The sequence below is a fragment of the Hypomesus nipponensis genome, chromosome 17 (genome assembly GCF_054491055.1).
Source record: "Hypomesus nipponensis isolate SF chromosome 17, ASM5449105v1, whole genome shotgun sequence".
Classification (NCBI taxonomy): Eukaryota; Metazoa; Chordata; class Actinopteri; order Osmeriformes; family Osmeridae; genus Hypomesus; species Hypomesus nipponensis.
This window is the reverse complement of record NC_140377.1, coordinates 2,941,691-2,965,803: the sequence shown is the minus strand read 5'-3', so window position 1 is coordinate 2,965,803 and position 24,113 is coordinate 2,941,691. Positions and strand designations below refer to the sequence as shown.

General features: G+C 44.3%; 3 protein-coding genes across 3 annotated transcripts; 2 read left to right on the top strand and 1 right to left on the bottom strand.

The window, feature by feature from the left end:
* Positions 1 to 152: 152 nt before the first annotated feature.
* Positions 153 to 7,051, top strand: hsd3b7 (hydroxy-delta-5-steroid dehydrogenase, 3 beta- and steroid delta-isomerase). Its single transcript, XM_084676763.1, has 6 exons — positions 153 to 847; positions 2,389 to 2,544; positions 3,741 to 3,849; positions 4,800 to 4,899; positions 5,310 to 5,472; positions 5,587 to 7,051. Exons 1-6 carry the CDS (start codon positions 691 to 693, stop codon positions 6,009 to 6,011), a joined length of 1,110 nt encoding a protein of 369 aa, XP_084532889.1. The 5' UTR covers positions 153 to 690; the 3' UTR covers positions 6,012 to 7,051.
* A 2,009-nt stretch (positions 7,052 to 9,060) lies between these two features.
* Positions 9,061 to 17,049, top strand: tbc1d10b (TBC1 domain family, member 10b). Its single transcript, XM_084678328.1, has 10 exons — positions 9,061 to 9,547; positions 10,254 to 11,489; positions 12,210 to 12,309; positions 12,594 to 12,701; positions 13,272 to 13,378; positions 13,523 to 13,637; positions 13,841 to 13,906; positions 14,032 to 14,221; positions 14,318 to 14,472; positions 14,642 to 17,049. Exons 2-10 carry the CDS (start codon positions 10,273 to 10,275, stop codon positions 15,530 to 15,532), a joined length of 2,949 nt encoding a protein of 982 aa, XP_084534454.1. The 5' UTR covers positions 9,061 to 9,547; positions 10,254 to 10,272; the 3' UTR covers positions 15,533 to 17,049.
* A 2,307-nt stretch (positions 17,050 to 19,356) lies between these two features.
* Positions 19,357 to 22,759, bottom strand: mylpfa (myosin light chain, phosphorylatable, fast skeletal muscle a). Its single transcript, XM_084678329.1, has 7 exons — positions 22,610 to 22,759; positions 21,863 to 21,961; positions 20,426 to 20,501; positions 20,204 to 20,308; positions 19,993 to 20,071; positions 19,820 to 19,868; positions 19,357 to 19,710 (listed from the first exon to the last, which is right to left on the bottom strand). The coding sequence occupies exons 1-7, from the start codon at positions 22,610 to 22,612 to the stop codon at positions 19,609 to 19,611; spliced, it is 513 nt and encodes a 170-aa protein (XP_084534455.1). The 5' UTR covers positions 22,613 to 22,759; the 3' UTR covers positions 19,357 to 19,608.
* Between the last annotated feature and the right edge of the window lie 1,354 nt (positions 22,760 to 24,113).

Sequence of the window (24,113 nt, the reverse complement as noted above, 5' to 3'; positions counted from 1 at the left end):
TTGTCTTACTCATAATTCTAGTCAGAATATGAGTCTGAAAACTCAGTTGGGCTGTGACTATGGGGCGTGTTTCAACCGAACTCGTAAAACAAATGCATCTACGCTCAATTGGATAGAACTACAACCAATCAGAGCAACGTAATATGTTTTTCTTTGCATTTCGATAGAAAACAAGGGTTCCAGTTAAGCCTCAAGTTACCCCTTTTCCACCAACGTGAACCGGCAGCTAGTTCGGAGCTGGTGTAACTTGCGAAAGTTACATCAACACAGCCACGACATCACGTCAACCCAGAATAGTTGGTGGAAAAGGGATAAAGGTGACCGTCGTTAGGTCTTGTAATACTGTATTCTGATACAGTTCAGGGCAATGCACAGTATTCTAGTCTACAAGACAAGTAGGGCTAGACTACACAACCAAGGCAATTTATGAATTTATACCTAAACTAATGTTTTTATTTATTATTATTTAATGGCTATCCTGTAACAAAACCTGAGTGTTATGTTTCTAAGGCTACGCACGCATCCAATCACAAGTGAGGGGGAGTTTCTAGATAGTCTTTAAATACCAGAACAGCTGCCTGAACAGTAGTCCGCTAGCATCCAACCGTCCCTTTTCTTCTAGAGAACTTCCTACCTTCAGCAAAGATAAAAAAGTAATATTCTAACAACACCATACCTTACATAATCACGATGTCTGAGCAGAAGGATATCATATATTTAGTTACTGGAGGTTGCGGTTTTCTTGGTCGACATCTGTTACAAGTCCTACTTGAGAAGGAGGATACAATAACGGAGATCAGGTTGTTCGACAAACACATCGATTTAAGTTTACAAGATCAGAGCACAGGTAAGCGTAATTTGTTTGTTGATTCCTGCACCACATATAACCTGGTAATTTCCGGGGCAAAATTACAGCCGGGTAGTCTAGTCTATCGGCCAGACTAAATTACTTGTTAGTGACGTAGCTAGATAGCTACAAGAAGTGTCTTGGAAAGTTAGCCTACTGTTGTTTATCTTTATTTAAAGTGTATTATCTTGAAAAAATCCATAGGCTATCACTGTAGGGTGAGGGACCCCGCGACAGACGCTCTCAGTTGGTATAACGCTAGAGCTAGCTCCGTCTGTCCTCCATATTGTAGGAGATCCATTTGATGATATGGGTACAATATTCATTTATATAGTCGTACAAAGTTTAAAAGATCTTATTTGATCCATAAATTGTAACATTCTTATAATTACTGGTAAGAAAGTTGTAATAATGGAATGAACACAAATAGGGTTGTCTATCAGCTACAGATACGATGCTGGTTTTCGAACGTGAAATGTGACATAATGTGACATTCTGTAACATTCCGAGAATCCGTGACAATGTGAACGTCACTGAAGGGAAGTAACCTACTTACCCCCCCAAAAAGTAGCTTACTGTGGGTCAAGAAGATGCATCCTAACGCAGCATGAGGTCATGGCCGAAGACCAGACAATATCCAACTTTCCACACACCTCTCACATCTGTTACAGATGGTTTTGTGCAGATCCATAAGATTTTAATCAGGAAATACAAATACCATATCATGTAACCTGTGTGCCTTTGGTTATACGTAGCAACAGGCTGTTTAATATTTGGGCATTCAAACACAGATAGTTTTTTGATATAGCTCTTGGGTTGTAAGCCATAAGTGGACCATATGGAAATATGGTCCAAATATTCCTTCACTTCAAATGGAATCTCAAGATTGTGGGCTTTTTGGGTCTACTAACTAGTGCGGAATAAATTGAATTTCCTTTGTAGGCCCACTTGTTAATCACTAATCAGTAGAACTAGTCAGGAGGTACTAGTTAGTGTCCTTGTGTGCTTTTAATTGAATAAGAGTTGATGGTATCCATTGATCAGACTGAACAGATCTCAGAAGGAGGAGACCCAGTGCCCAAACGTGTCCACCTTGTAAACTTCCCGATCTCCAGATTGATAATACTTTATCTTCCTTCATCACTAGGCCTACGTGTTTTTCATTCAACCCCAGTAGTTGCATTTAAGTAGACAACTAGAAAAGCCTGAATTCGTGTAATACATGTCATTACACAAGTAATTACAGACCGGGTAATTACAGACCCTCGGTTATGGAATGTGTTATTTTCATCTAAGGCACTGTGAGCCAATGCAGAGCCAAATGATCCAGCCAGTGTCCTTGACAGGTTCCAAGGTCCACATAATGTTTGTGGTTATCTCAGAGCAGTTTGTGCACTCTGACTCCCTGGATAATTTGATAACTCTGAAGGCCACAGCCTATAAAACAGCATACTAAGTTGCTTTATGTATAGTACACTATCAAGCATGATGGGGCTCAGTAAAGTCTATCTCCGTTTCCCCCCTCCCTGGTCTGTCTTCAGAGCGGGTTAAGGTGGTGGTGGTCCAGGGGGACATCACAGATTACTCCAGCGTTGTGGAGGTGTCGCAAGGAGCAACGGTGGTCATCCACACTGCCAGCCTGGTGGACGTATGGCACAGAGTTCCAGAGTCTGTCATTGAGGCCGTCAATGTCAAAGGTATGGAAGCAGGGACGGAAGAGGGGGGGGGGGGGGGGGGGGGCAGGAAAAAGAAGGGGAGGAAATTCTTAGTGATTGACGATTCTGCGGGAAATGCATGACCACTGAAACAATATTCAGCCCGTAAGTTTCAAATTGGACAAAGCACTGTTCCTGAAAACGCATGACTTTTCCCAGGAATTGGATGTCCTTGTTTTTTAAGTTAGGGTGTAACTCGTGGATGCCAACTCAATCCTGTCATTTGTTTCCCAAAACATTTCCTGGAATGTAGAATGTAGGCTGGTTGTCTGATTTACCAGTTGGAGGACACATACATAAAAGCTTTGTTGTTCAGTGAATGTGGTTTAGTCTCAAAAGTATTAAGAACTTGTTTCCATTGTGTGTTCATATGTGGAGAGTCTTGTGTAACCTCGGACATTTCATAACTAGGATTTAGTGCCTATGTGACAAATGACAGGTTTATATCCTACACACTCAAATAAAACAACTTCAAGAACTGTTTTACTAAGCCGTCTGTAGAGTGATTGCTGTTGTTTTCATGAATCAAACATCGGTGGGAGGGTCTTAGGGGTCAGATGGCTGAGCGGTTAGGGAATCGGGCTAGTAATCAGAAGGTTGCCGGTTTGATTCCCGGCCATGCAAAATGATGTGTCCTTGGGAATGGCACTGCACCCTACTTTCCTCTGGGGGAGAATGTCCCTGTACTCACTGTAAGTCGCTCTGGATAAGCACGTCTGCTAAATGACTAAATGTAAATGTCTTAGGCAGGGTGATGCAAGCAAGACAGAAATGTTAAGACTTGCATTGGTGAGACATCTGTTGTGTAAAAATGATCTCATTGGCAAAACGTATCTGTGTGGAATCTGATACCAGCAGTCCTCCTGTGTTAATAATTTTTTCTGTTTTGTGTAAATTTGCATTTGACTTTGTCCATCTAAAGATAAATATGAAAAATGGCATGCAGGGTGAATGCTAACTATGCAGAAAGGGTATTAATTCATCTCATGATTATAGACAGTCCCAGATGTTTAGTTTGCATCATATTATACTCCCTCTGAACCGTATCTCTGTTTGCACTTTGCCTTCCTTCCTCTACTGTAACTCTTGTTAATTAATATCATCCACATAAAGGCTTTTCTGTTAAATTTGTAACATTTTGCATCTCCCTATTTGCTTTTTCCATCTTGATTTAACAGGAACTGAGAACGTCATCAATGCTTGTATAGAGAATAGCATTCAGCATCTCGTCTACACTAGCAGTATGGAAGTGGTCGGCCCTAACGTCAAAGGGGACCCCTTTGTCAGGTAAAATGATTTACTAAAAGTTTTAATAATCCGTTTTAATAATCCTCGGCCAGACATAAATCTCTGCTACATCTTCAGCTTCTCTGTTCTTTTGTTTTTCTGCCGTCTGATCTTCTTGGTCTCTTTCTCTCTTCGTTAGACCACAAATATGTATGAGATGTGCAGCATTCCCTGCATTGTTGACAGAGTTTGAGGTACACATGCAGTGGATATTTGGACACATGGTTTTAGTTGTTCCCCTCCCGTCCTTTACCCTTAACTCTTGTGAGAGGAACTACAAAAAACATCTGTCCTAATCTCCACTGTATCTTTTGCGTGCCTGACTCATGTAATGTGTTCTCGTGTGTTCTACGTGTTCATACTGACTGGGATTCGAATGTCCATTACCGTACTAACTGCTGTTTGTATAAAGGGAACAAGTCAGTGCTGTGCATGATTGCACAAACATCTCCTGAATATTTGAGTCTTTCTCATCTAAATGCTGATGATTGAAGATTAAGTCGTTTTACCACAAATCTCTGTGTTAGTTAAAAAGTGGTGAAGGAAGCTGCAAATAACTTAATGACATAATTATTTGGATTGAGGGCCTGTCTGACCTAAACTTGACTTAAACTATGGCATGTTGAGAGCTGTTTTGATTTGGAGTTTCCTTGACATATGCCAAAAACTGTTTTTATGGAGGTACAGTTGGTTTTGCAGCTACATTCTTTCACGCTGTTAGTTTTAGAAGGAATGGAATTGGATATACTAGGATTGGATTTGCCAAAATATTCAAAATATTTTACTGAAATCAAATCATCGACCTGCTCGTGTTCTGCATGTAGTCTGGTTCATCTGTATTCAATGTGATTTGCTGTTCCAGAGTTGCTGCATACATTTGTTACATTTCACTTTATCCTTCTCTTTTTTCTCTCCTTCCCTCTCTCTATCTTTCCCTCTCTGTTCTACAGAGGCGATGAAGATACGGTCTATAATGTGTGTCATGAGATGCCATACCCCAGGAGCAAGTCTAAGGCTGAAAAACTGGTTATTGAGGCAAATGGCACAAAGGTACTGGTGATACTTGTGTGCCTTGCTTATCGGCAAGATACACAACATACTCAATACACAAGTCAGCCATTTATCCGAATTCACATTGTTATACTGAGTACTTTATTGACTAAGTCGCCCTGGATAAGAGCGTCTGCTAAATGACTAAATGTGTACTCACTCAGTGGGCTTATGAAACAGAAACACATAGAGGAGTGGTCCATGAAAGAAGCATTCTATATGATCATAGTACACAACATATCTCATGTTACGATGTGTAGTTAGTTGCCTCCTGGATATATTTGTGTTGATAAGACATGCGTTCAGCTGTTTAGTCACAAGACAGATGACAAAATTGCATACACAAAAACATGTTTGGCATTCAGAGGTTTTTTTCTTCAAACCCATTTTCTCCTCCTCTTCCTTCTTAGCTTAAAGGAGGGGCATGTTTATACACATGTTCCCTGCGGCCCACAGGCATCTATGGAGAGCAGCACCAGCTGATGAAGGACTTCTATATGATGAGTGTACGAACAGGGGGGTTGGTGATTCGAGGGGTTCCCCAAAACACAGAACACGGACGTGTCTATGCAGGTGAGCCCAGGCAACCTCTTTCAGTCTGGTGTCACATTTGGATCAAGAGTCCTTACAGTTTAGGATGTTGATGTAGGTACATTTTAACCTATGATTGATGGTGTTTCCTTTTAGGAAATGTGGCCTGGATGCATGTTTTGGCTGCTCGTGCCCTGCGAGAGCACCCTCGCAAACTTGCCGGAGAAGTGTATTTCTGCTACGACGACTCGCCGTACAAGAGCTACGAGGATTTCAACATGCAGTTCTTGTCAGCATTCAACTTCCGCCAGATCCGTATTCCCCTGCTGCTGTTGTGGTTTGTGGCATACTTTAATGATCTGCTACGCTGGGTCCTGAAACCTGTGCACAGCTACACGCCACTGCTTAACCGTTACACGTTGGCAGTTGCAAGCACGTCCTTCACTGTGCGCTCAGACAAGGCCCGGCGTCACTTCCAGTACCAGCCTCTCTTCAGCTGGGAGCAGTGCCGGGACCGCACTCAGAGATGGGTTGACACCTTTCCTGTAGACTGCATTAAAGATGCCGTAAAGAAGAACTGAAAATGTGTTCATCACACCACAGAAGAATCTGTTGGTAACTACCCATCCCAAATTCAAATGAAAAAATAACTGACAAGGAGGTTATATTAGGCTTTGAAATTGTGAGAAAATCAGCAGTCTTCTCTGCTTGTGACCTGGGGGGGGCGTGTCGCCTGAAGGAGCTGAAGCTCCGTCCCCTTTAATTTATTGAATTTAGCAACAACAGCAACAACTAGCTAAATCAATAGCAGATATTAGAACAGACTTACCTGCAGTCTCTGAGTGTTTTGTGTTAATTACTTGTCTTTTCATCATACCAGCTGAGTAACAGAATTCAGCTTATATAAACTGTATATGATCTGACGTAGATACGTGGCTGTAGACAGGTTGGGTTTTGCCCCGCCTAAACGAAACCTGAGCTAAAAAACGGGTGAGAAACTACTACGGTCTAAGTCCACATTTCAGTTTTAGAGCTTTGAACATGCTTTCAGCAACTCATTTCACAAGTACAATATATAATGTACTGAGAAGCAAATCATGGATTTTGCTTTATGGCATCTTTAAAGACTCTTAATCTTGACTGATTCATTAGCAACAGACATCCAACTGCATAAGATAGGACTTGAGATTGTTTTACTCTCAAAAGCAGTATTATCATTTTTAGATATTTACAAACTAAAGACTACTGTACTATTCTCTATAATTTTGTATTTGCCGTGTAATGCAACATGCTTCAGGTAGGCTATTTTATACAGTATTGTACATACTGAAGACACTTTCTTGTCATTGCAATATCCATCAAGATTCCAGTACAGCAGAGACATATTAATTATGAGGATTGACATATTTCGTTAATTACACACCATGAGGGTGTGTGACTGAAATGAAGATTTGGCTACATAATTTTTTTGGGAGAAATCATTTATTAGAATGATTAAAGTAATTTTCATTCAAGTAAACAATAGAACTAGCTTTGATTGATTTGTCATCTAGAAATGCCATTACAGTATTTGCAATAACATTGTATGGTTACTTTTGAATAAATATATTAATATATTGAATACTTTTTTTCCATTTGTTATTATATTTTGGAGACGATAATAAAATGGATGTATCCATAGCAAACTGTATTTTTTTTCATTAGTTCAGTGCTACCATGGAAACTCTTTTGCTGTTTGATTTGCACCACGTTATGTTATGGAAACATCAGTTCATCGGCACATGTGGGATTCCATTTGGTCACTCCAGTTTCATGGAAAAGGGAGTGGCTGTAGTTAAAAGGAACTCCCTTCTCTCTCTTTCTCTTTGTGACGAACTACTTTTTGTTAACTTTTTCCCTAAAACATTTAGGGATTACCACGTTTGGGTGTTACCTAAATGGATGTAGTTCTCCATAGCAATTACAATATTTACAAACGCAGAAAATACAGTGTGGAAAGGGAAATCACTAGGATGTTTCATGTGTGTGAAAACAAATGTTATTGTATGGCCCTTTTTAGAAGCCATGTCCCTGAGAAGTTCCACATAGGCTTACAGACCAGCACTAAGAAGACAAAATCACAACCTCAGGTAGAGGTGACCTACAGAGATGGTTGGTATGCAGACAACTGCAGTTCATAAGCATTTTTTTCTCCCAATCCTTCAAAACTTTCTTTTCCAAAACATTTTTTTTGATGAGTTTTTCAACCTTTTAAAACTTTTTTTTTTCCACAAGAGGAGGAGAGGAGAACAAGAAGCCTTGAGCACCTCTTCAAGTAGCTACATCAATGATGCAAACCTTTTTCTTCTAACCTTTTTTCTAAACATTTTTTTTTTCTTCACTTATACACATGTGTGTGGGAATGTGTTTCCCGTGTGTCTTTGAAAGCATTTCATATGTACGTTTTCAGTAGTATGAATCCGTGTGAACATTTCACATGTGAATGTGGATGTGTTTCATATGTGTTTGTGTAAGGACAGTCTTAATTATATAACTAATTATGGTTCTGATTCTGATATGTAAAATTAACATCCAAGAGAATCATACCTACTGGAACACTAAACTAATAAATATACATTAGGCGAACAGCAGAGGGAAGTGTTGCACTAAATATCTTACATATACATCACATTTACATTTATGCATTTAGCAGACGTTTTTATCCAAACGACTTCCAAAAGAGAGCTTTACAAAAGTGCATAGGTCACTGATCATAACAACGAGATAGCCCCAAACATTGCGGGTAGCCATCTTATTACAGTTTTCTCACGATTGCTGAAACACATTTCTTGAAACAGTCAACCATGTTCTCAAAACTGTAAACACAAATATGCAAACTTAATTTCCAAAACCTCTGACTCTTCTGGCAAAATCTAACAATGCATTCGGATCATAAATACAGCAAATCAATATATGACAATCATCCGACACAACACAAATATATGACAATCATCCGACACAACACAAAAAAATGTATATATAATATATATATATAATATATATATATATATATATATATATATATATATATATATATATCTCACTGAATTGCTCATTGAAAGCTACCATTGTTCCAAACCACCCTTAGAAAAAAGTGTGAAAAATTTTGAGTCATGTTTATTACAGATGACAACTGTGTTGTTGTGTTTACTGTTTGCCCCCTGTGTTTACCATTTTGCAGCACAAGTGCATCACAGTGCAAAATGTGTTTAATGAATGAGAATGTGTTTAGAGTTTTGCCAAAAAAGTGTTTGATTTGACAAATTGGTTTAGTTCACTGTACATTTGATTCAGAGAATGGGGTTTAGTGTTTCAGCAATTGTGAAAAACTGTATTCAAAATATTATTGTTCAAATGTTTTCAGGGTAAACTTGGCCAACCAGAAACAAATTCTACTTGTGATTTTATTCCTATAGTGAAGTTACTAAGTTTGTTTTATTTAAATCAGATATCAATGCATATATTTGTGAACATTTATTAATGATGGATTTTTAAAATGTGAAATTACCAGTCGAAATGCCACTAACAGATATTTTGCAGGGTAGCCCCCGAGGTAAAGATGCGCGTGCGTGCACACCCACTATCGTGTCACTGACGGGGTCGCGCACGTTGCTGTCACAGTAGGAAATGCAGGCTGTATTGGTGTTCGAGCGACACATCTATATTTATTGATTGAGGAATTTAATTGAAAATAAGGATCCACTATTTAGAAATTAAAAAGTAGAACACAATTGAATGTCTGTTTTAGGTCAAACTGCTTCCTGTTACTATGTCTAAGAAGAGTAGTTGGCTAGCCAACTAAGACAGAAGCCAATTTGCTAGGCTAACAACACCATAGCTAAATTATTAGCCAGAAACCTAGCAAACGTTAGCTAGCAAGCTAGGCTAGTTTGGGGGACATTGTGCCTCCTAAACTGCTCGGACGCTTTCGTTATCCTCCTTTTCGCATATACGGTTTCGCCTACTTCCGATTTTTTTTACGGAGGAGTTGAAGGAAACGGAGCTGTGGGGGGGCAGCGAGCAAGAACTCCATGGGCGTCCAGCCGGACCGATCACGACGTAGACACGCGGGCCGTGGGTGAGTTCATACACTGAGTTGAGCTACAGTGGGGTATCGGAATGGATGGGCAAGGCCGTGGACCGTTGCATGGCCAGGGCCTGACACGGGGAGGGTTGGACCCTTAGCTGTTGAGAAACGATATAATTTTCCTGTGTGTGTTTTACTGTTTTGAATCGGGAAGTTCTGTGGCTTTAAGTGAGGCCTCGAGAGGACACGAAACAGTTAGCTGTCTACAGTTGAGCTATAGTGATGGTTTAAATGGATCCAACTCCTGCTGTATAACCGAAATACAGACGACATATCAGTCCAATTTTAAACAGATATTTTGAACTGGCTCTTATTCTGATTGCTGGGACAACGTCTGTCTGGACTACTATTCCTCTGCAATAAACATGAAACTGCTGTTCAAATTATTTCCGTATATTCAAAATGAAGCTATTCTTCTCATGAGGTCTGTTGGTTCTCTTTTTCGTTGTATTATTACAATAAGACCGAACCAAATATGGACAGTTTAAGTATCTATATGTAAACAGAATTGCACACAGTTATTGTGTGGTGAGATAGTAATCTTTTCGAAATATACTATTTACAGTACTAACGGTTCTTTAGTCCAGGAGGTATTTTACAAACTTTGTGTCCACTATGATCATGTCTATTTTGAACAGACAATGTATTTGCTTGTAGCGTCGTAATACATGTATGTCTGTCTCTTCCATCTGTCAAGGTGAGATCAAACTGAAACCATGGCCGAAATCTCCGCCCTAACCCCCCCACCTTCAGCTTTAGGAGATCCCCATGCCTCTGCACCCACCCCCCTGCCCTCCACTGCTCTCCCTGCTCCCAGCAGCCCAGCCCCAGAGTCCACCAAGGTTGCCCCCCCCACCCCCAAATCATCTCTCTACAAGGACAAAGCCCTAATGGGTGCCCCCTCTGCATCTCCTCCTATGGGACATGCTCCAGAAACACATGCGCAAGAGACACCCCAAAATCCACCCAAACCACTTCTACCAGACGTAGCTTTAGAGAGTCCTGCCTTACCACTCATAGATGAAGACGTGTCACAGAGGGATGGATTGAGAGGGATGGGACTAGAGAGAGAGGGGTCCCCAGGGTTAGCTCCCCCACGGGAGGGCAGTGACCCAGGGGGTTGGGAGATGATAAATGCCCCTACAGAGCACTCTGTACCCGTCCCAAGTAAGCCAGTGGCCCAAGTGGCAGTAGAGCAGACGTTCCCTCCTCCTGATCTTAATCCTAGTCCTAATCTCTACCCGAGTGTTCGCGTCACCCAGACCCTTAATCCAGCTACTGGGGATGCTCAGTCTGTGTTGAGCCCACCTCCAGCACCTCCAGCCCCCACAGCCCTCGCCCCTAACCCTCCTCCCCCTGATCCCACCCAAACAATTGCAGCCCCAGATTCAGCCCCAGCTTCAGCCCCAGCTTCAGCCACAGCTTCAGCCACAGCTTCAGCCACAGGTCCAGCCCCAGCTTCAGCCACAGGTCCAGCCCCAGCTTCAGCCACAGGTCCAGCCCCAGCTTCAGCCACAGGTCCAGCTTCAGCCACAGATCCAGTCGCCGAAGAGGAAAAACCCCTGCCGCCACAAGAAGGCAATAACCCTCAACCTCCATCCCCCATCCAGTCTCACTTACCCAACACACCCACTCCGTTCAAAAGCTCAGAGCCGCCCAACAGCCCTTCCAGAGGGGTGCCTCCCAGCCCCCCTGTCCTGGTGATCCAAGAGCCAGCTCCCCCCTTCTCCCTGCCCAACTCTCAGCCCCGTCCGGCCCTGGACACCCTCAGCTACCTCGAGTCAGCCAGCATGATGTCTGGCACCCTGGAGTCCCTCTCTGGGCTGGGGGAGGATGGCAGCTCTGTGGGCTCCGACTCGGAGGTCAACGGCCAGGCCGTCAGACGCACGGACAAGTATGGCTTCCTCGGCGGGAACCAGTACAGCGAGGACAGGTGGGTACGCCCCTGAAAGACACAAATGCTGTCTTTGGCGGGGGGGGGGACTGGTTGGTTCTGCTTGATCACAAAAACAACCCCACTCATCATTCTGTATTATAAGTGTATGTATTTTCAACAGCATAGGGCCATGTTAAGACATGGCTGCTGTGTCTGACAGCATTATAACATAAGATAACAATTCTGCTTCTAGTTTATTTGTGTGTTACCTGCACTTGTGTGAATCTAACTTCTTCTTTGGTTATCTGTTTAGCGTTTGTGTTTAGCGTCCTCCCCTGAGTGATGTCTCTGTTCCTCCCTATTTTCTCTGCCTGTGCCGTCTAGCCTGCCTAAAGTCAATATCCTGTCCTTCCTCTCCCCTTGGTGTGAGTCAGATAGTGCTGAGAGGGCTTTAGTGAGTCAGTATGGTCTGACTGTATGTCTCATTTTACCCCTCTGTCCTCTGCCTATTCCCATCTGGCTTCTTCTATTAAGTGCTAAGTGCTCTTCCCCTGTTGTGAATTTGTAATCTGAATAAAAAGGGGGGGAGGGAAGTTGACTAAATGATATTGGTCAGTTTTAGTGTCACGTTAAAGGAGTCGTAGGTGAAAAGGGGTGTTATTGTCCAGTTGAAGCAGCATGTGCAGAACAGATTGTGCATGAGCCGATCAGTCCCTGATATGTTTCATTCCTGATCCTAATGTTTGGAGTCTAAATAAGCCACTATCTCTGTTACAGTGAAAAGGATCTTAGAATCGATGTGGCTCGCCAGCGAGAGATGAAGTGGCTGGATATGTTTAACAACTGGGACAAGTGGGTCTCCCGGCGCTTCCAGAAGGTATCTTCTCCTCTTGTCTTTGGGGTTTGGGCGTGCACCCCAATGACTAGACTGGGTGTTATAGATCAGTGGTTCTCAACCCTGGTCCTCAAGTACCCCCCTGTCCTGCATGTTTTAGATGTTTCCCTGCTCCAACACACCTGATTCAAAAGCCTGCTAACGACCATTCATTTGAATCAGGTGTGTTGGAACAGGGAAATATCTCAAACATGCAAGACATGGGGTACTTGAGAACCACTGTTCTAAACCGTGTGTGTGTGTGTGTGTTTGACCTCCCTCCGCAGGTGAAGCTACGCTGTAGGAAGGGGATCCCCTCTTCTCTCAGGGCCAAAGCCTGGCAACTCCTGTCCAACAGCAAACAGCTTCTGGATGAAAACCCGGGCAAGTTCGAGGTACGGATGCCAGCCCACACGTTCTCTCTCACCAAGACATGTCCGTTCCAGACCGAGCACTTCCAAACAGACATGCGCGGATGGACCAGGGCACATTGCCGGCACCTTCACAGCCATGACATCACGGTTCTTTAAGGGCTCTTGTGGGAATGTCATTTCTGAAGAAAACGGTTTCTTTTTAAACTTGCAGTGATAAGGGAGCTGTGGATTATTAGGGAAATGAAAACTCCCAGGGGGTGCGAAGGGGGGGCTGGTGTAAATGCATCCAGCTCTAAGCCTCTTATCTGGGCCTGTAATCCTGGCTGTCTTGGACTACCTTCACAACCAGGCTGGAGGTCTGGTCTGATCGGGGCCTGGAGACAAGCTATCATATCTGCTTGCTGCATTCTGTTTAACACCCATACAACTTGGCCTTCACTTCACCAGAGCTGGGTCATCTTATATTCCATACTGCCCAACATAGTTAATTGCTTTACTGAGTTACTGTATGTATCCCATGGCTGAGGAACAACTACAACAGCAAAAAACCTTGTGAATTCCAACTCTCTTTGCGTGCCTGTCTGTGTGTAGGAGTTGGAGAGGGAGCCAGGAGATCCGAAATGGTTGGATATCATAGAGAAGGACCTGCACAGACAGTTCCCCTTTCACGAGATGTTTGCGGCTCGTGGTGGACATGGGTAACAGACTAAACTTCCTCTGGGCACTGCGGTAGATGAGTTTACCAGACAAAACACCTAACAACGTAGCACAGAACCATTGACAGCGATCCTAACCCATGATGACCGCGTTCCCCTTCTCTCTGCGTGTCGTTGGGTCTCCAGACAGCAGGACCTGTACCGCATACTGAAGGCCTACACAGTCTACCGTCCTGATGAGGGCTACTGCCAGGCCCAGGCTCCGGTAGCTGCTGTGCTGCTCATGCACATGCCTGCTGAGGTGAGGGGCAGGTTGGGACTGCTGCACCCCCACGCGGGGGGCAGGGGGGTGGGAGGGGGGGGTGTGTACCTGGTGGGGGGACGTCACCACACATGGCTGTCTTGGCGCTGTTCTGTAGATGGGACATGGGACAGATGGGGAGTGCGGAGGTGTGATTTTTGTATTGTAATTTGTGTGTGTGTGTGTGTGTGTGTGTGTTGCAGCAAGCCTTCTGGTGTCTGGTGCAGATATGTGAGAAGTATCTTCCTGGTTACTACAGTGCCGGCCTGGTGAGTTCGTAGACACGCACACACGCCTTCCAGCCCTTCCAGCATCTCTCTGTCTTTCCCTCCACTTATGTCCGTGTGTTATTTCTCATCGCCTCTCTCTCTTTCATTTCTCCTCCGTATTGAAGGAAGCGATTCAGTTGGACGGAGAGATCTTCTTCTCCCTGCTGAGGCGTGTGTGCCCCATGGCCTACCGTCACCTAAAGAAGTTCAAGATCGACCCCATCCTGTACATGACCGAGTGGTTCATGTGTGTGTTCTCGCGCACCCTGCCGTGGGCCTGCGTGCTACGCGTGTGGGACATGTTCTTCTGCGAAGGTAAGACACGCGTGTCCTCACAGCTACTGAACTCGCTCGCTGTTACGGTATCGTCTGTGTGTGTGTGTGTGTGTCTAACTCCCCCTGTGGGTGCAGGGGTGAAGATCGTGTTCCGGGTGGGCCTGGTGCTGCTGAAACAGATGCTGGGGTCTGTGGACAAGCTGCGGGAGCTGCAGGGCATGTACGAGACCATGGAGCGTCTGAGGAACATCCCCCCCGAGTCTATCAGAGAGGATCTACTGGTGCATGAGGTGAGAGCTCTGGCAACACACCCACACACCCTTGTTCCCTAAACAGCAGGCCTGCTCTTACTCACCGACACCAGCCAGGGCGAGTCAGCCAGCTCGTGTGTGTGTGTGTGTGTGTGATGTCTGGATCTATTCTAATAACTTCCTGTGGCTGCTTCTTTCGTTTCCGTAGGTCGTCTCCATGGAAGTGACCGAGGCCCTGATAGAGAGGGAGTGTAGTGTCCAGGTCAGGAAGTGGAGGGAGTCCCGGGGGGAGCTGACCCACCAGCCCAGCCGTCGCCTTCACGGGACCAGGGCCATCCACGAGCACAAGCGTCGGGCTGCCTCCATCAGCTCTGGGGGCAGCTTCTCCTTCCTGGGGGCCCCGCCTCCCGGCCCCCTCAGGGCCTCCTCCAGCCTGCTCTCTCTGCCCGGCTTCCGCAAGTCCAAGTTTCCGTTCCCCTCCAAGGCCAAAAAGGGCTCCTTCTCCGGGGGCTCAGGAATGGAGGCCTTACCTCCACAACACCCCTCTGTAGCAGCCTCCAGCCCTAGCCGGGCTCCCATCCACACACCATCCCCACCACCCATGTCTGTGGCTGGAACCAAGGCACGGGCGCCTCAGAGCCCTCTGGCCGTGTCCTCTCCTGGCAGCTCCTCGTCCGCTCCAGCCCAGGCCTCGCCAGGATCCTCAGCACAGGCACAGCCTGGGGTCCCTGCTCTGACCCAGCAGCCGCAGCCCCCCCGCCTCTCCCCCTCCTCCAAGGTAGTCTCTGAGCAGGTCACCCCCACCCTCCCCTCGCCCACCGCCAATAACGCGGTGCTACCGCCCCGCTCGGACGCAGGAAGAGGAGCAGCGGCACCGGGAGAGGAAGAAGACGGGAAGAAGAAGAAAAGGAGCAAGGAGGACAAGAAGAAGGAGAAGGAGGAGGAGAAGCAGAAACTAAAGGAGAGGAAGGAGAAGGAGAGGGCGGAGAAGGAGAAGAGGAAGGAGAAAGGGGCGAAGAAAAAGGACAAGGTGGCTGGAGCAGGAGGAGGAGAGGCGGAGGAAAATAATGGAGGCGCTGCACCAAGAGATTCGGCCTAGTTTCTCCCCCGTCGTTCCAGTTGAGTGAAAAAAGGGAGAGTGAACAAAAGACCCCCAGAAGCAGAAAGGAGGTGAGGGGGAGGGATCGACCGGATGGTACTGCACCCTGAACACTACTCAAAGGATTATTATGGAACAAACTGGATCGTGGTTTTATTAGCACTGAAGGGCTTAGGCCTCGTCACTCCCACACTTTCTTAATCAACGAGTCGGAATTTGTTAGAGAAGAGACATGTTTCGTTTGTGTAACAGGAAAACCAGGCTGTATGGCTAACAGGATCCACACGGTCATCATCTCAATTTCTTTTAAAGTTTGAATTTAAATCTTGTTTTTATTTGGACTAATGGCTGTGGAGCGATGATAGCAGGTTAGAAGGTGTTGGACAGAGTCGATGGTGCCATAGGTCGTGTACATAGACCACCCTATCCACGGTGGATCCTTGGTTCCCCACTTACAGTTAAATCTCTCACCTGTTGTCAAGGCCTGGAAGAAAAGGAAGAGGAAGAGAAAAAAAAACTGTTTAAATGTCTCAATTACAGGCACTGAAGACAGTGATGGTAGTAATATTGTAACTGGATGTTTGGGAGGAAATATTTATTGTAGTGTTAAGTGTTTGTGTGTGAGTGTGCCTTAGTAGTGAAGTGAAATGTGTTACTGTTCTGTGTTGTAGCCCTCTCTCCCTCTCTCCCTCTCTGCTCTCTGTCTCGTCTGATCGTCCTCTGTTCCACCATCGTGTTCGCTCCCTCTCATTTCACAATAGGAGGATGATAGAGGGTCAGGTTAACAGAGAGAGCCACACTGGGACAAGTAGGGGAAGGCAGCAATAGAGGTATTAACAACCAGAACCTGGAAACTTGCATGGATAGTTCCTGACTATTGGTTAAATGTACTGTACTGTACATGTGTATAGTGTCCCTGACAACAACCACACTGGGATCATTTCAATGGTTTCTCTTGTTGTAGCAGCCTTCTGTTAGATATTCTTGCAGTGATAGATGATTAGATTTGGCTTCTCGTGAACAATGGCCCAGCAGTTACCATGACTGGTCTTAAAGTGTACTATCAGTAACTACCCTGGATTTGCCCTTTAGACCAAATGTCAAAACAGTATTTTCTTTTTTCTTTTCTTGCTTTTAGGGAAAGGAAATGTATATAAATTATATATTTTTTAATTAGCCAAATAAGGGTGATGATTTTATTAGCCCATTAGAATGTGATTTTTGATAGTTTTTTTTTGTTTGTTTTGTGTTTGTTTTTCATTTCTTTGTGAACGAAGGATTAACAATGTATTCTTTTTTTTTTTTTTTTTTTTTTTTTTTTTTGCACAACCCCATCTCATAGCACCACTAAAGTTGACCACTCCTATTCTGGCATGTTATGGTGTCACGTCTGGTTAGCTAGTTTCACCTCCTGAATCTGCGCCTTTAGTACCCCTAACTAGGGGTGTGCCAATGTACTGTAACTGACCCTTCAGGCTCCAATGTATTTATGTATAAAGTTGGTTAATTTAATCAGATTACTATATATTATGTATTCTTTATTTTGGATTTCACTGCTATTTTTGTATGTGAGCAAAGGACACCTTAACGACTGGAATGACTGCCTATCACAGGTATTATTAACGTCTAAGGTAAGATGATCGTAACAAAAACGACTGCTCTTGTTTATTTCGAGATCGGGACTGTTTTGTTTTCGGTATCAGACACTTACACAACAAACCATGTGTTCATTTCATCAATCACATTTTAGGTTCACCAGTCATTTGTTGAACTCCAGTGGTAAACCCGTCTGTCCAGGGAAGAATGGGGAATTGGCAACAAATGAAACAGTTTGGATTAGTATTGTAAGTGTATGCATTTATGGATTCAAAGGTCGTAGATGAACTGTTGAAGGTATCAGACTGTGTAGTGACTACATATAGCCACTAGGTGGCGCTCCCAGCCCTGGAAGGGTGTGTAACAGAATAACTGCACATGTAGGTCCTTCTCTGCAGTATAATTGAACCATCGTAATGACTTATGGACTAACTCCCTAACTCATTCACACTCAAGTGTGTGCTGTAACCTGTTTGTGCATACACCAGGTGGTACTGTCTGCAGTCTGTTTGATGGACTGTGCGCCATAGTTACTGTAATGCCACTAGGTGAAGTTGATAGACTTTGGAGTGGTCTTCTGTACTGTTTTTGTGATGGAGGTGAAGAGGGACTTTTATGTAATCATAGGCAAAATGGACCTCTCTATGAACTGTCAAGGTTGTCACATACTACATGTTGTTTAACAACCCCAGACTCACCCTGCTATTTCACCCGCCTCTTTCACTTAAAGTTTTTTGCATCCAGTCCTTCCGGAATCGTAATTGGGGTGTAATCGCTCAGTGAAGGCGACGTGAACATGTCTATGCAACCTTACTCAAAGCACAGGACTTTGCAGCACTGATTTCACCTTTAGGGATGCAGCATCTGGTGTCTGCGTTAGCATCAGCGGAGATCGTGATGGTTCCAGAGATCCGAGCACTCCTTGAAAATTCAGGAGCCGATTAGGACATAGCAATATTTCTCCATGCAGGGCCTCAGTCTTCTAGAGATATGTCATAGGTTCTTGATTTCTTCACAAGGCTTCACAGGAAAGTTTTCTTGTTAAAGTGAGGCAGAATCACAGGGACATTTGGGTTCTGAAATCTGCTTGATTGCTGTCAATAGGGAAGGTCCCAATGATTCATTTCTCTAAGTATTTTATTTCTTTAATGTATTTTTGTTTGTCCCCCCCCCCCACCCCCCCCCCACCCTGCTATATGTATGTCTTCAGTGTTTTTACGTTTACAAGAAACTGTTTTGGTGGTGAAAAAAAAAGAATAAAATCATAGATAATTGAGTTCATTCCCTAACTGCAGGATAAGATCTACATTATGTATTTAATAAATAATGACAGTTGTGATGACGAGTAATAAACCATAATATATTAAAGCACCATGCCTCCTCTCATTCTTGACAAAAAGTAAATGTATCTTTATGATGTCTGTTTTCACATGCCAGAGGGAGTTTTTGTACTGCAAACTGGGAAATACAATAATCCTTAAATCTTTCCTGACAATAGTGTGATATCCACTAGGGGTTGCTAGAGACTCATGGTTGTGTATCTCACTCAGAGATCTTATTCAATACACGTGCTAAGGGCCAAGAGCATTTCTTTCAAGCCCTTTCTCCCGAGAACAAGTGATATGAACAGAGACACTAGTATACAAAAAGGAAAGGGTGTTTTATTCACAGTTTGTCCCTTTTATTCTTACAGGGGAGTTTTAGGGAAGGTGGGGGAAGTAAATCCAGTTCCAGAAAAACACAGCAAACAGAAAGGAAAGTCAGAATAGAGAGGAGGGAAACGATGCGAAGAAAGTATGTTTTCTTTCGGTCCTTTCCCTCCTCTCATTCGCGGTCTTTCTCACATTGTGGAAAAAGTGGTCATCGCTTTAAGGAGACCACGTTTTCCTCTACCCAATTCCTCCTTGAAATCCCGTCTCTCCTATTATCTTTTTCTTCGGAAGAGAATCTCTTCTAGTATGTGGAATGAGCCTCTTCTGTTTTTCTGAGTGCGAGGAATTGCATCATTCAACATCGGGTGAACACCCATGGTCTACCACGGCGGTGAGATAAAACTCGCTGTGTTTATGCAGCTCCTTAAGGCCAACGGAGTTGGGAACAAGGCACATATTCACTCGCACACATCAAGCGCTTCACATAGTGAATCGGCTTGTGAGGAAATACAGAAAGGTGATGGGAAAGAGGGTTCAAAAGGATGAGAAAGAGGATGAGAAAGAGATGTATGGAGATAATGTTACAAGATCATTTTTATTGCAAATAATCCCATTTCCCCATAAACAAACATAGACTTCTCACGAGCGTCTGTCTCTCTCACATAAGTCTTTTGAGCAAATGTGTGAGCCTGAGAGCCGGAGCACGTGAGCACATGAAAGATAGGAAGAAGGATGGAAGGTTTTAAAAGCCGGACAGGGGAGGATGTGAGGATCACGATGGCAGAATGGCGAGGGATGCTGTTTTTCTATTCTCCAAACTTGTTTTCTTTACTCTTCCTTCTCCTCTCCGTGTGTGATGACGTAGCAGATGTTCTTGTAGTCTACGTTGCCAGCCACATCTGGGGGGAAGGCGGCCCACAGGTTCTTCATCTGAGGGAGACAGTAGCAGGCAGGGTTAACACTGACACACTGGGTCCAAAAAAAAAGATTGTGAGAAATCACCCATGATCTCAACGTCCATTGTTGGTTGCCACCATACCTCCTCTGCGGTAAACCTGTCGCACTGAGTGGTCAGGAGTTCCTCAAGGCTGGAAAGAAGGAAAAGAAGGGGCCTTCAGTCGTCTAAAGCAGTACGTCTAGATGTATGAATGTTACACACTTGAAAACGATTGGGAATCTTTGAGGATTGAAGTGAGTAAAAGGTATACTCACAATTCCTTCTTGATGAATCCGGTTGCCTCGGGGTCGAGGACCTTGAAGGCGGAAACGATAACGTCTTCGGGGTCAGCACCTGAGGACGACAGAGAAGGTCAGGATTCTCAACTGACACTAACACACTTGTCCTCAGTTCTGGCAGTGCATCCTATGCAGCAGCCTGCAGTTCACCATACAACAAATAAAGCACAAAGTCTGACAAACTGACCCTTCAGCTTCTCTCCGAACATGGTAAGGAAGACTGTGAAGTTGATGGGGCCGCTGGCCTCCTTTACCATAGCCTCCAGCTCCTCGTTCTTCACGTTCAACTGGCCTACAAAGCAGGAAGAGGGGGGTTAGCACCTAGTACAACCCACGCACACACACGTCCATGCTACGTTTGAGCACGTATTTGTCTGTTGGGGATGTGATGATGAATCAGTGCTCTCACCCATTGAGGCCAGCACGTCCCTCAGATCATCCTTGCTGATGATACCGTCTCTGTTCTGGTCAATGATTGTGAAAGCCTAGTGGGGAGACAGAAAGTGGGGTTTACTACAGCACATAATCACCTTGACGACAGAACATAATCACCTTGACTACAGCATATTGAACGTGGATGAAGAAAAGTTCAGTCACAGACTCGATAGAATTGATAGAACTCTTATCGTGTGAACTCCTCTGACAGCATATGACAAACTGTCGTGATATTTATGTCCCTTTGCTATGCTAGGTTTAGATAAGCCTGAAGGGGGATCTAGGAGGGACTTTTTCTGTCTTCTTATGTGTTAATTTAAGAAGCAAGCTTTGGAGAACAGCTGTCTCGTTCCTTTCCGCTGCCTGTCTCGATGTGTCTCAGGCCGGCTAGGAACCTCGTCTCTTGTGTCTATGAAACCTTAGATGACCCCCTCGGACTGGGTCTTACTCATCGCCCACACTCGTCGCACTCACACTCGCATACACGTACACAGACTCCCAGCGCTCCAATAGACACACACACATTCTCCCACGCCCATCCCTCCATCTGCGCAAAGTGTTAAGACCATCCCAATGCTCGTGTCAGACATTCCCTAAGTGGCACTCAAGAAGTCTGTATCAATTACAGCACTGAGAATTTTCTGTTCTACTCTGAGCCCATATCCCTTGACAACGCGTCACAAACAGACAGACCATCATAATCCAATCCTACTCCCAGTCGCCCCCTCCGTGAGCAGTGACGCAACCCTTTTTACCTCTCTTTTCATCTCCCAACATTTAAACATACAACTTGCCCACCTCCTTTTCCTCTCGCCTCACACACATCTAACCGAATCCCAAATTCACAAACCAGAACCCAATCTCAGACACAAAAAAACATGGTTATGGATGATAGCCAATCATTCCTGAAAATATTTCCTCGATCGAATCAGTCATTTTCTTCGTTAAACTCTAGACTCTAGTTTTTTATAGCCGTTGCCTTGGCAAAGCGACTCCTCAATTTCTCTGACCCTCTCTGGCTCTCCCAGGTCTAGGCCTCAGCATGCCAGTCCCGGCCCAGTTGCTGTGCTGAACTGAAACATGCAGCCTTCAGCAGAGGGACTTAAGAGGACCGCTGAGTAACAGCTGCGGGGTCAGAGGAGAGGGAGGTTTGGCGCGCCTCAGAGGGTGACAGACATTACTATGTTTTTCATAATGACATTCTGCCGTTTATTAAATTGGGAGAGCGAGAGAGAGAGAGAGAGAGAGAGAGAGAGAGAGAGGACCAACATAATAGCAACTGCGGTGAAAACGCATCCTCTTAAACCAGGCCTTATTTGACCGACCTCTCATTAGACACAGGTTTAAAGACGCGAAAGGTTAATAAACAATAGTGATATCTCGTGCTCTGAGATGCTCAGAGAATCCTCACCTCCTTGTACTCCTGGATCTGGCTCTGCTCAAACATAGAGAAGACGTTGGAGGAGCCGCCCTCGCCTGCTGCCTGCCTCCTCTTTGCCTTCTTTGGTGCCTGGGGAAGAAACACATGAAGAACTTAGCAGCAGCAGCAGCAGCAGCAGCAGCAGCAATAAATCACCCTCAAGATGCCCCTGCTTAAACTATAACCCTCAGTGTAAACTGGGGTCACATGGTGTGTGTGGGTTTCCTTTATGATGTTTACTTAGAGGTTTTGTCTAGTTCTGACTACCGTGTGATCTGCGAGGATGCTTAAGATGTGTTTTTTACGGTAGGTGGGATAGGATGCTAATCCGTTTTTCTTAACTGCATGGATAATTTCAACCACTAAAGTACTTAATTTCACAACTAATGATCTCCCATCCACCAAACAGTTTTACATCTTCTTTGTTACTAAACGATAGTTACACTAATACTTCTGATAATGAAATATAAATGGCATTTTATTATATCTCTCTAATTGATGCTTTGCACACATCACAATTATTCTTATCTAAATGTATACTGTGGATGATGATAATCTATGTCCAGGAAAAAAGCCAAAAATCCATATATCAGATATCAGATGAAAAATCTCAAAAAGAACAAGAACGTATATAACTGAGTGTGTTATTCCTGAGGGTTTGATTCAGTTTCCCCTGCAGAGGTTCCCAGTAGCAGGTACACAGGTACAACAGCAGAGACAAGCGTTGGTGATACTCACCATCTCGAGACGGTTTGTGTGGAGGTTTGGATGGTCAAGAAGAGAAGACTATGTGAAGCCGCATCAGACACCGATCTCACAAGGCTTATATACTCTGTATGCCAAGCTAACTTTAGCCACAACCTCAAGTTTGGATCGGGATGAGAAAAAGAGTGTGTGTGGGGGGGGGGAGAGAGAGAGAGAGAGAGAGAGAGAGAGAGAGAGAGAGAGAGAGAGAGAGAGAGAGAGAGAGAGAGAGAGTGAGAGAGAGAGAGAGAGAGAGAGAGAGAGAGAGTGAGAGAGAGAGAGAGAGAGAGAGAGAGAGAGAGAGAGAGAGAAAGGCTAAGGATGAGTTGGTGGCAAAAGTGAAGGGACAGGCAGAATGAGGGACAAGCTATCACCTTACAGGAGATCAGAAATAGACAGGAGTCTTGGAATGAACTGAACCCGATGCCTCAGGGACCAGGCCATAGGTTCCATGTCTCTCCTGGACTAATATGGACATTCAGGACGTGGAGACTAGTTAGGCCACTGGACACAGTCCTGCCACCCTCCCTTCCCTCCAAATCTTCTATCTCCATCACCCTGTTGGGTAGCACATAAGCCACTCACTGGCTTTATTTTTGGCATGTGATGTCCTGGTTGCAGATTAAAATACGTTCTTTTTTCGTAGTCTTGGCCACTTGGAATACATATTTTATCTTTCGTTCAAATGTTTCTCCTTGGTTTTGTGTATCCACACCACTTAATTTTCTCATTGCGTGTTCTCTTTCTATTTGACTGAAAATAATGATTCCACATAGCATGAATGTTCTTCTGCATTATAATATTTACAGTATCATGGTGTACTCTGCATCTACACATTCATCATAGCTGTGCGAGGCCAACATTTGCAATAAAGAATTCAGCTTCTACTATAACAAAAAGCTTTGTATATCATTGGCGAACAATTTTTTACAAATTTCATTTTTTGGTGGCGATCATTCTGTCAAAAACACAATGCTCTCTTAACCTTTGACCACACACATTGTTGACATATTTAGATTTAAAGAGTTCCTCTGTGATTATGGCTTCAAACAAGCAAACATTGCCACCTGTTCCCACTGCACTTTTACTCTCCCACTTGCACACACACATACACACACACACACACACACTCTCACTGTCTCTTACTTTCGCCCTCTCTCAGACCCCCTACATGTACTTTCAACCTCAAGTGGAAGAGGATTATCAGGGAGGGAGGGGGGGAGCAGGCTGATGGCAGCAGACCCTCTGAAGTTAATATACATATATGATGAGGGACAGCTGAGGGAGACCAAAATAGCTAAAATCAACTTGTCTCTAACCCTTTCTTTACACAGAAAGAAACTAAAATAACTGTAATATAAAATGCCTCTAATCAGAAGGACACACTTCCCACAAAGTAGATCGTTTGTCCTTGTATTGTGTCCATGTCTTACAGCAACTAGATTAATCTGCATGACTCTGCCTTGGGTAGTTTTTTGCAGGTGGGAAGTTTTCTCCA

What these genes read in the sequence shown, in the direction of transcription:
- mylpfa (XM_084678329.1), bottom strand. An exon ending in GTTCGGAGAGAAGCTGAAGG is followed by an intron (nt 20,072 to 20,203) that starts GTCAGTTTGTCA and finishes TGTCGTCCTCAG; the next exon opens with GTGCTGACCCCGAAGACGTT. An exon ending in ACAGGTTTACCGCAGAGGAG is followed by an intron (nt 19,711 to 19,819) that starts GTATGGTGGCAA and finishes TGTCTCCCTCAG; the next exon opens with ATGAAGAACCTGTGGGCCGC.
- hsd3b7 (XM_084676763.1), top strand. Translation starts at nt 691, where the DNA reads ATGTCTGAGCAGAAGGATATCATATATTTAGTTACTGGAGGTTGCGGT. An exon ending in AAAGGGGACCCCTTTGTCAG is followed by an intron (nt 3,850 to 4,799) that starts GTAAAATGATTT and finishes TCTGTTCTACAG; the next exon opens with AGGCGATGAAGATACGGTCT. An exon ending in ACACGGACGTGTCTATGCAG is followed by an intron (nt 5,473 to 5,586) that starts GTGAGCCCAGGC and finishes GTTTCCTTTTAG; the next exon opens with GAAATGTGGCCTGGATGCAT.
- tbc1d10b (XM_084678328.1), top strand. Translation starts at nt 10,273, where the DNA reads ATGGCCGAAATCTCCGCCCTAACCCCCCCACCTTCAGCTTTAGGAGAT. An exon ending in AAAACCCGGGCAAGTTCGAG is followed by an intron (nt 12,702 to 13,271) that starts GTACGGATGCCA and finishes GTCTGTGTGTAG; the next exon opens with GAGTTGGAGAGGGAGCCAGG. An exon ending in TCATGCACATGCCTGCTGAG is followed by an intron (nt 13,638 to 13,840) that starts GTGAGGGGCAGG and finishes TGTGTGTTGCAG; the next exon opens with CAAGCCTTCTGGTGTCTGGT.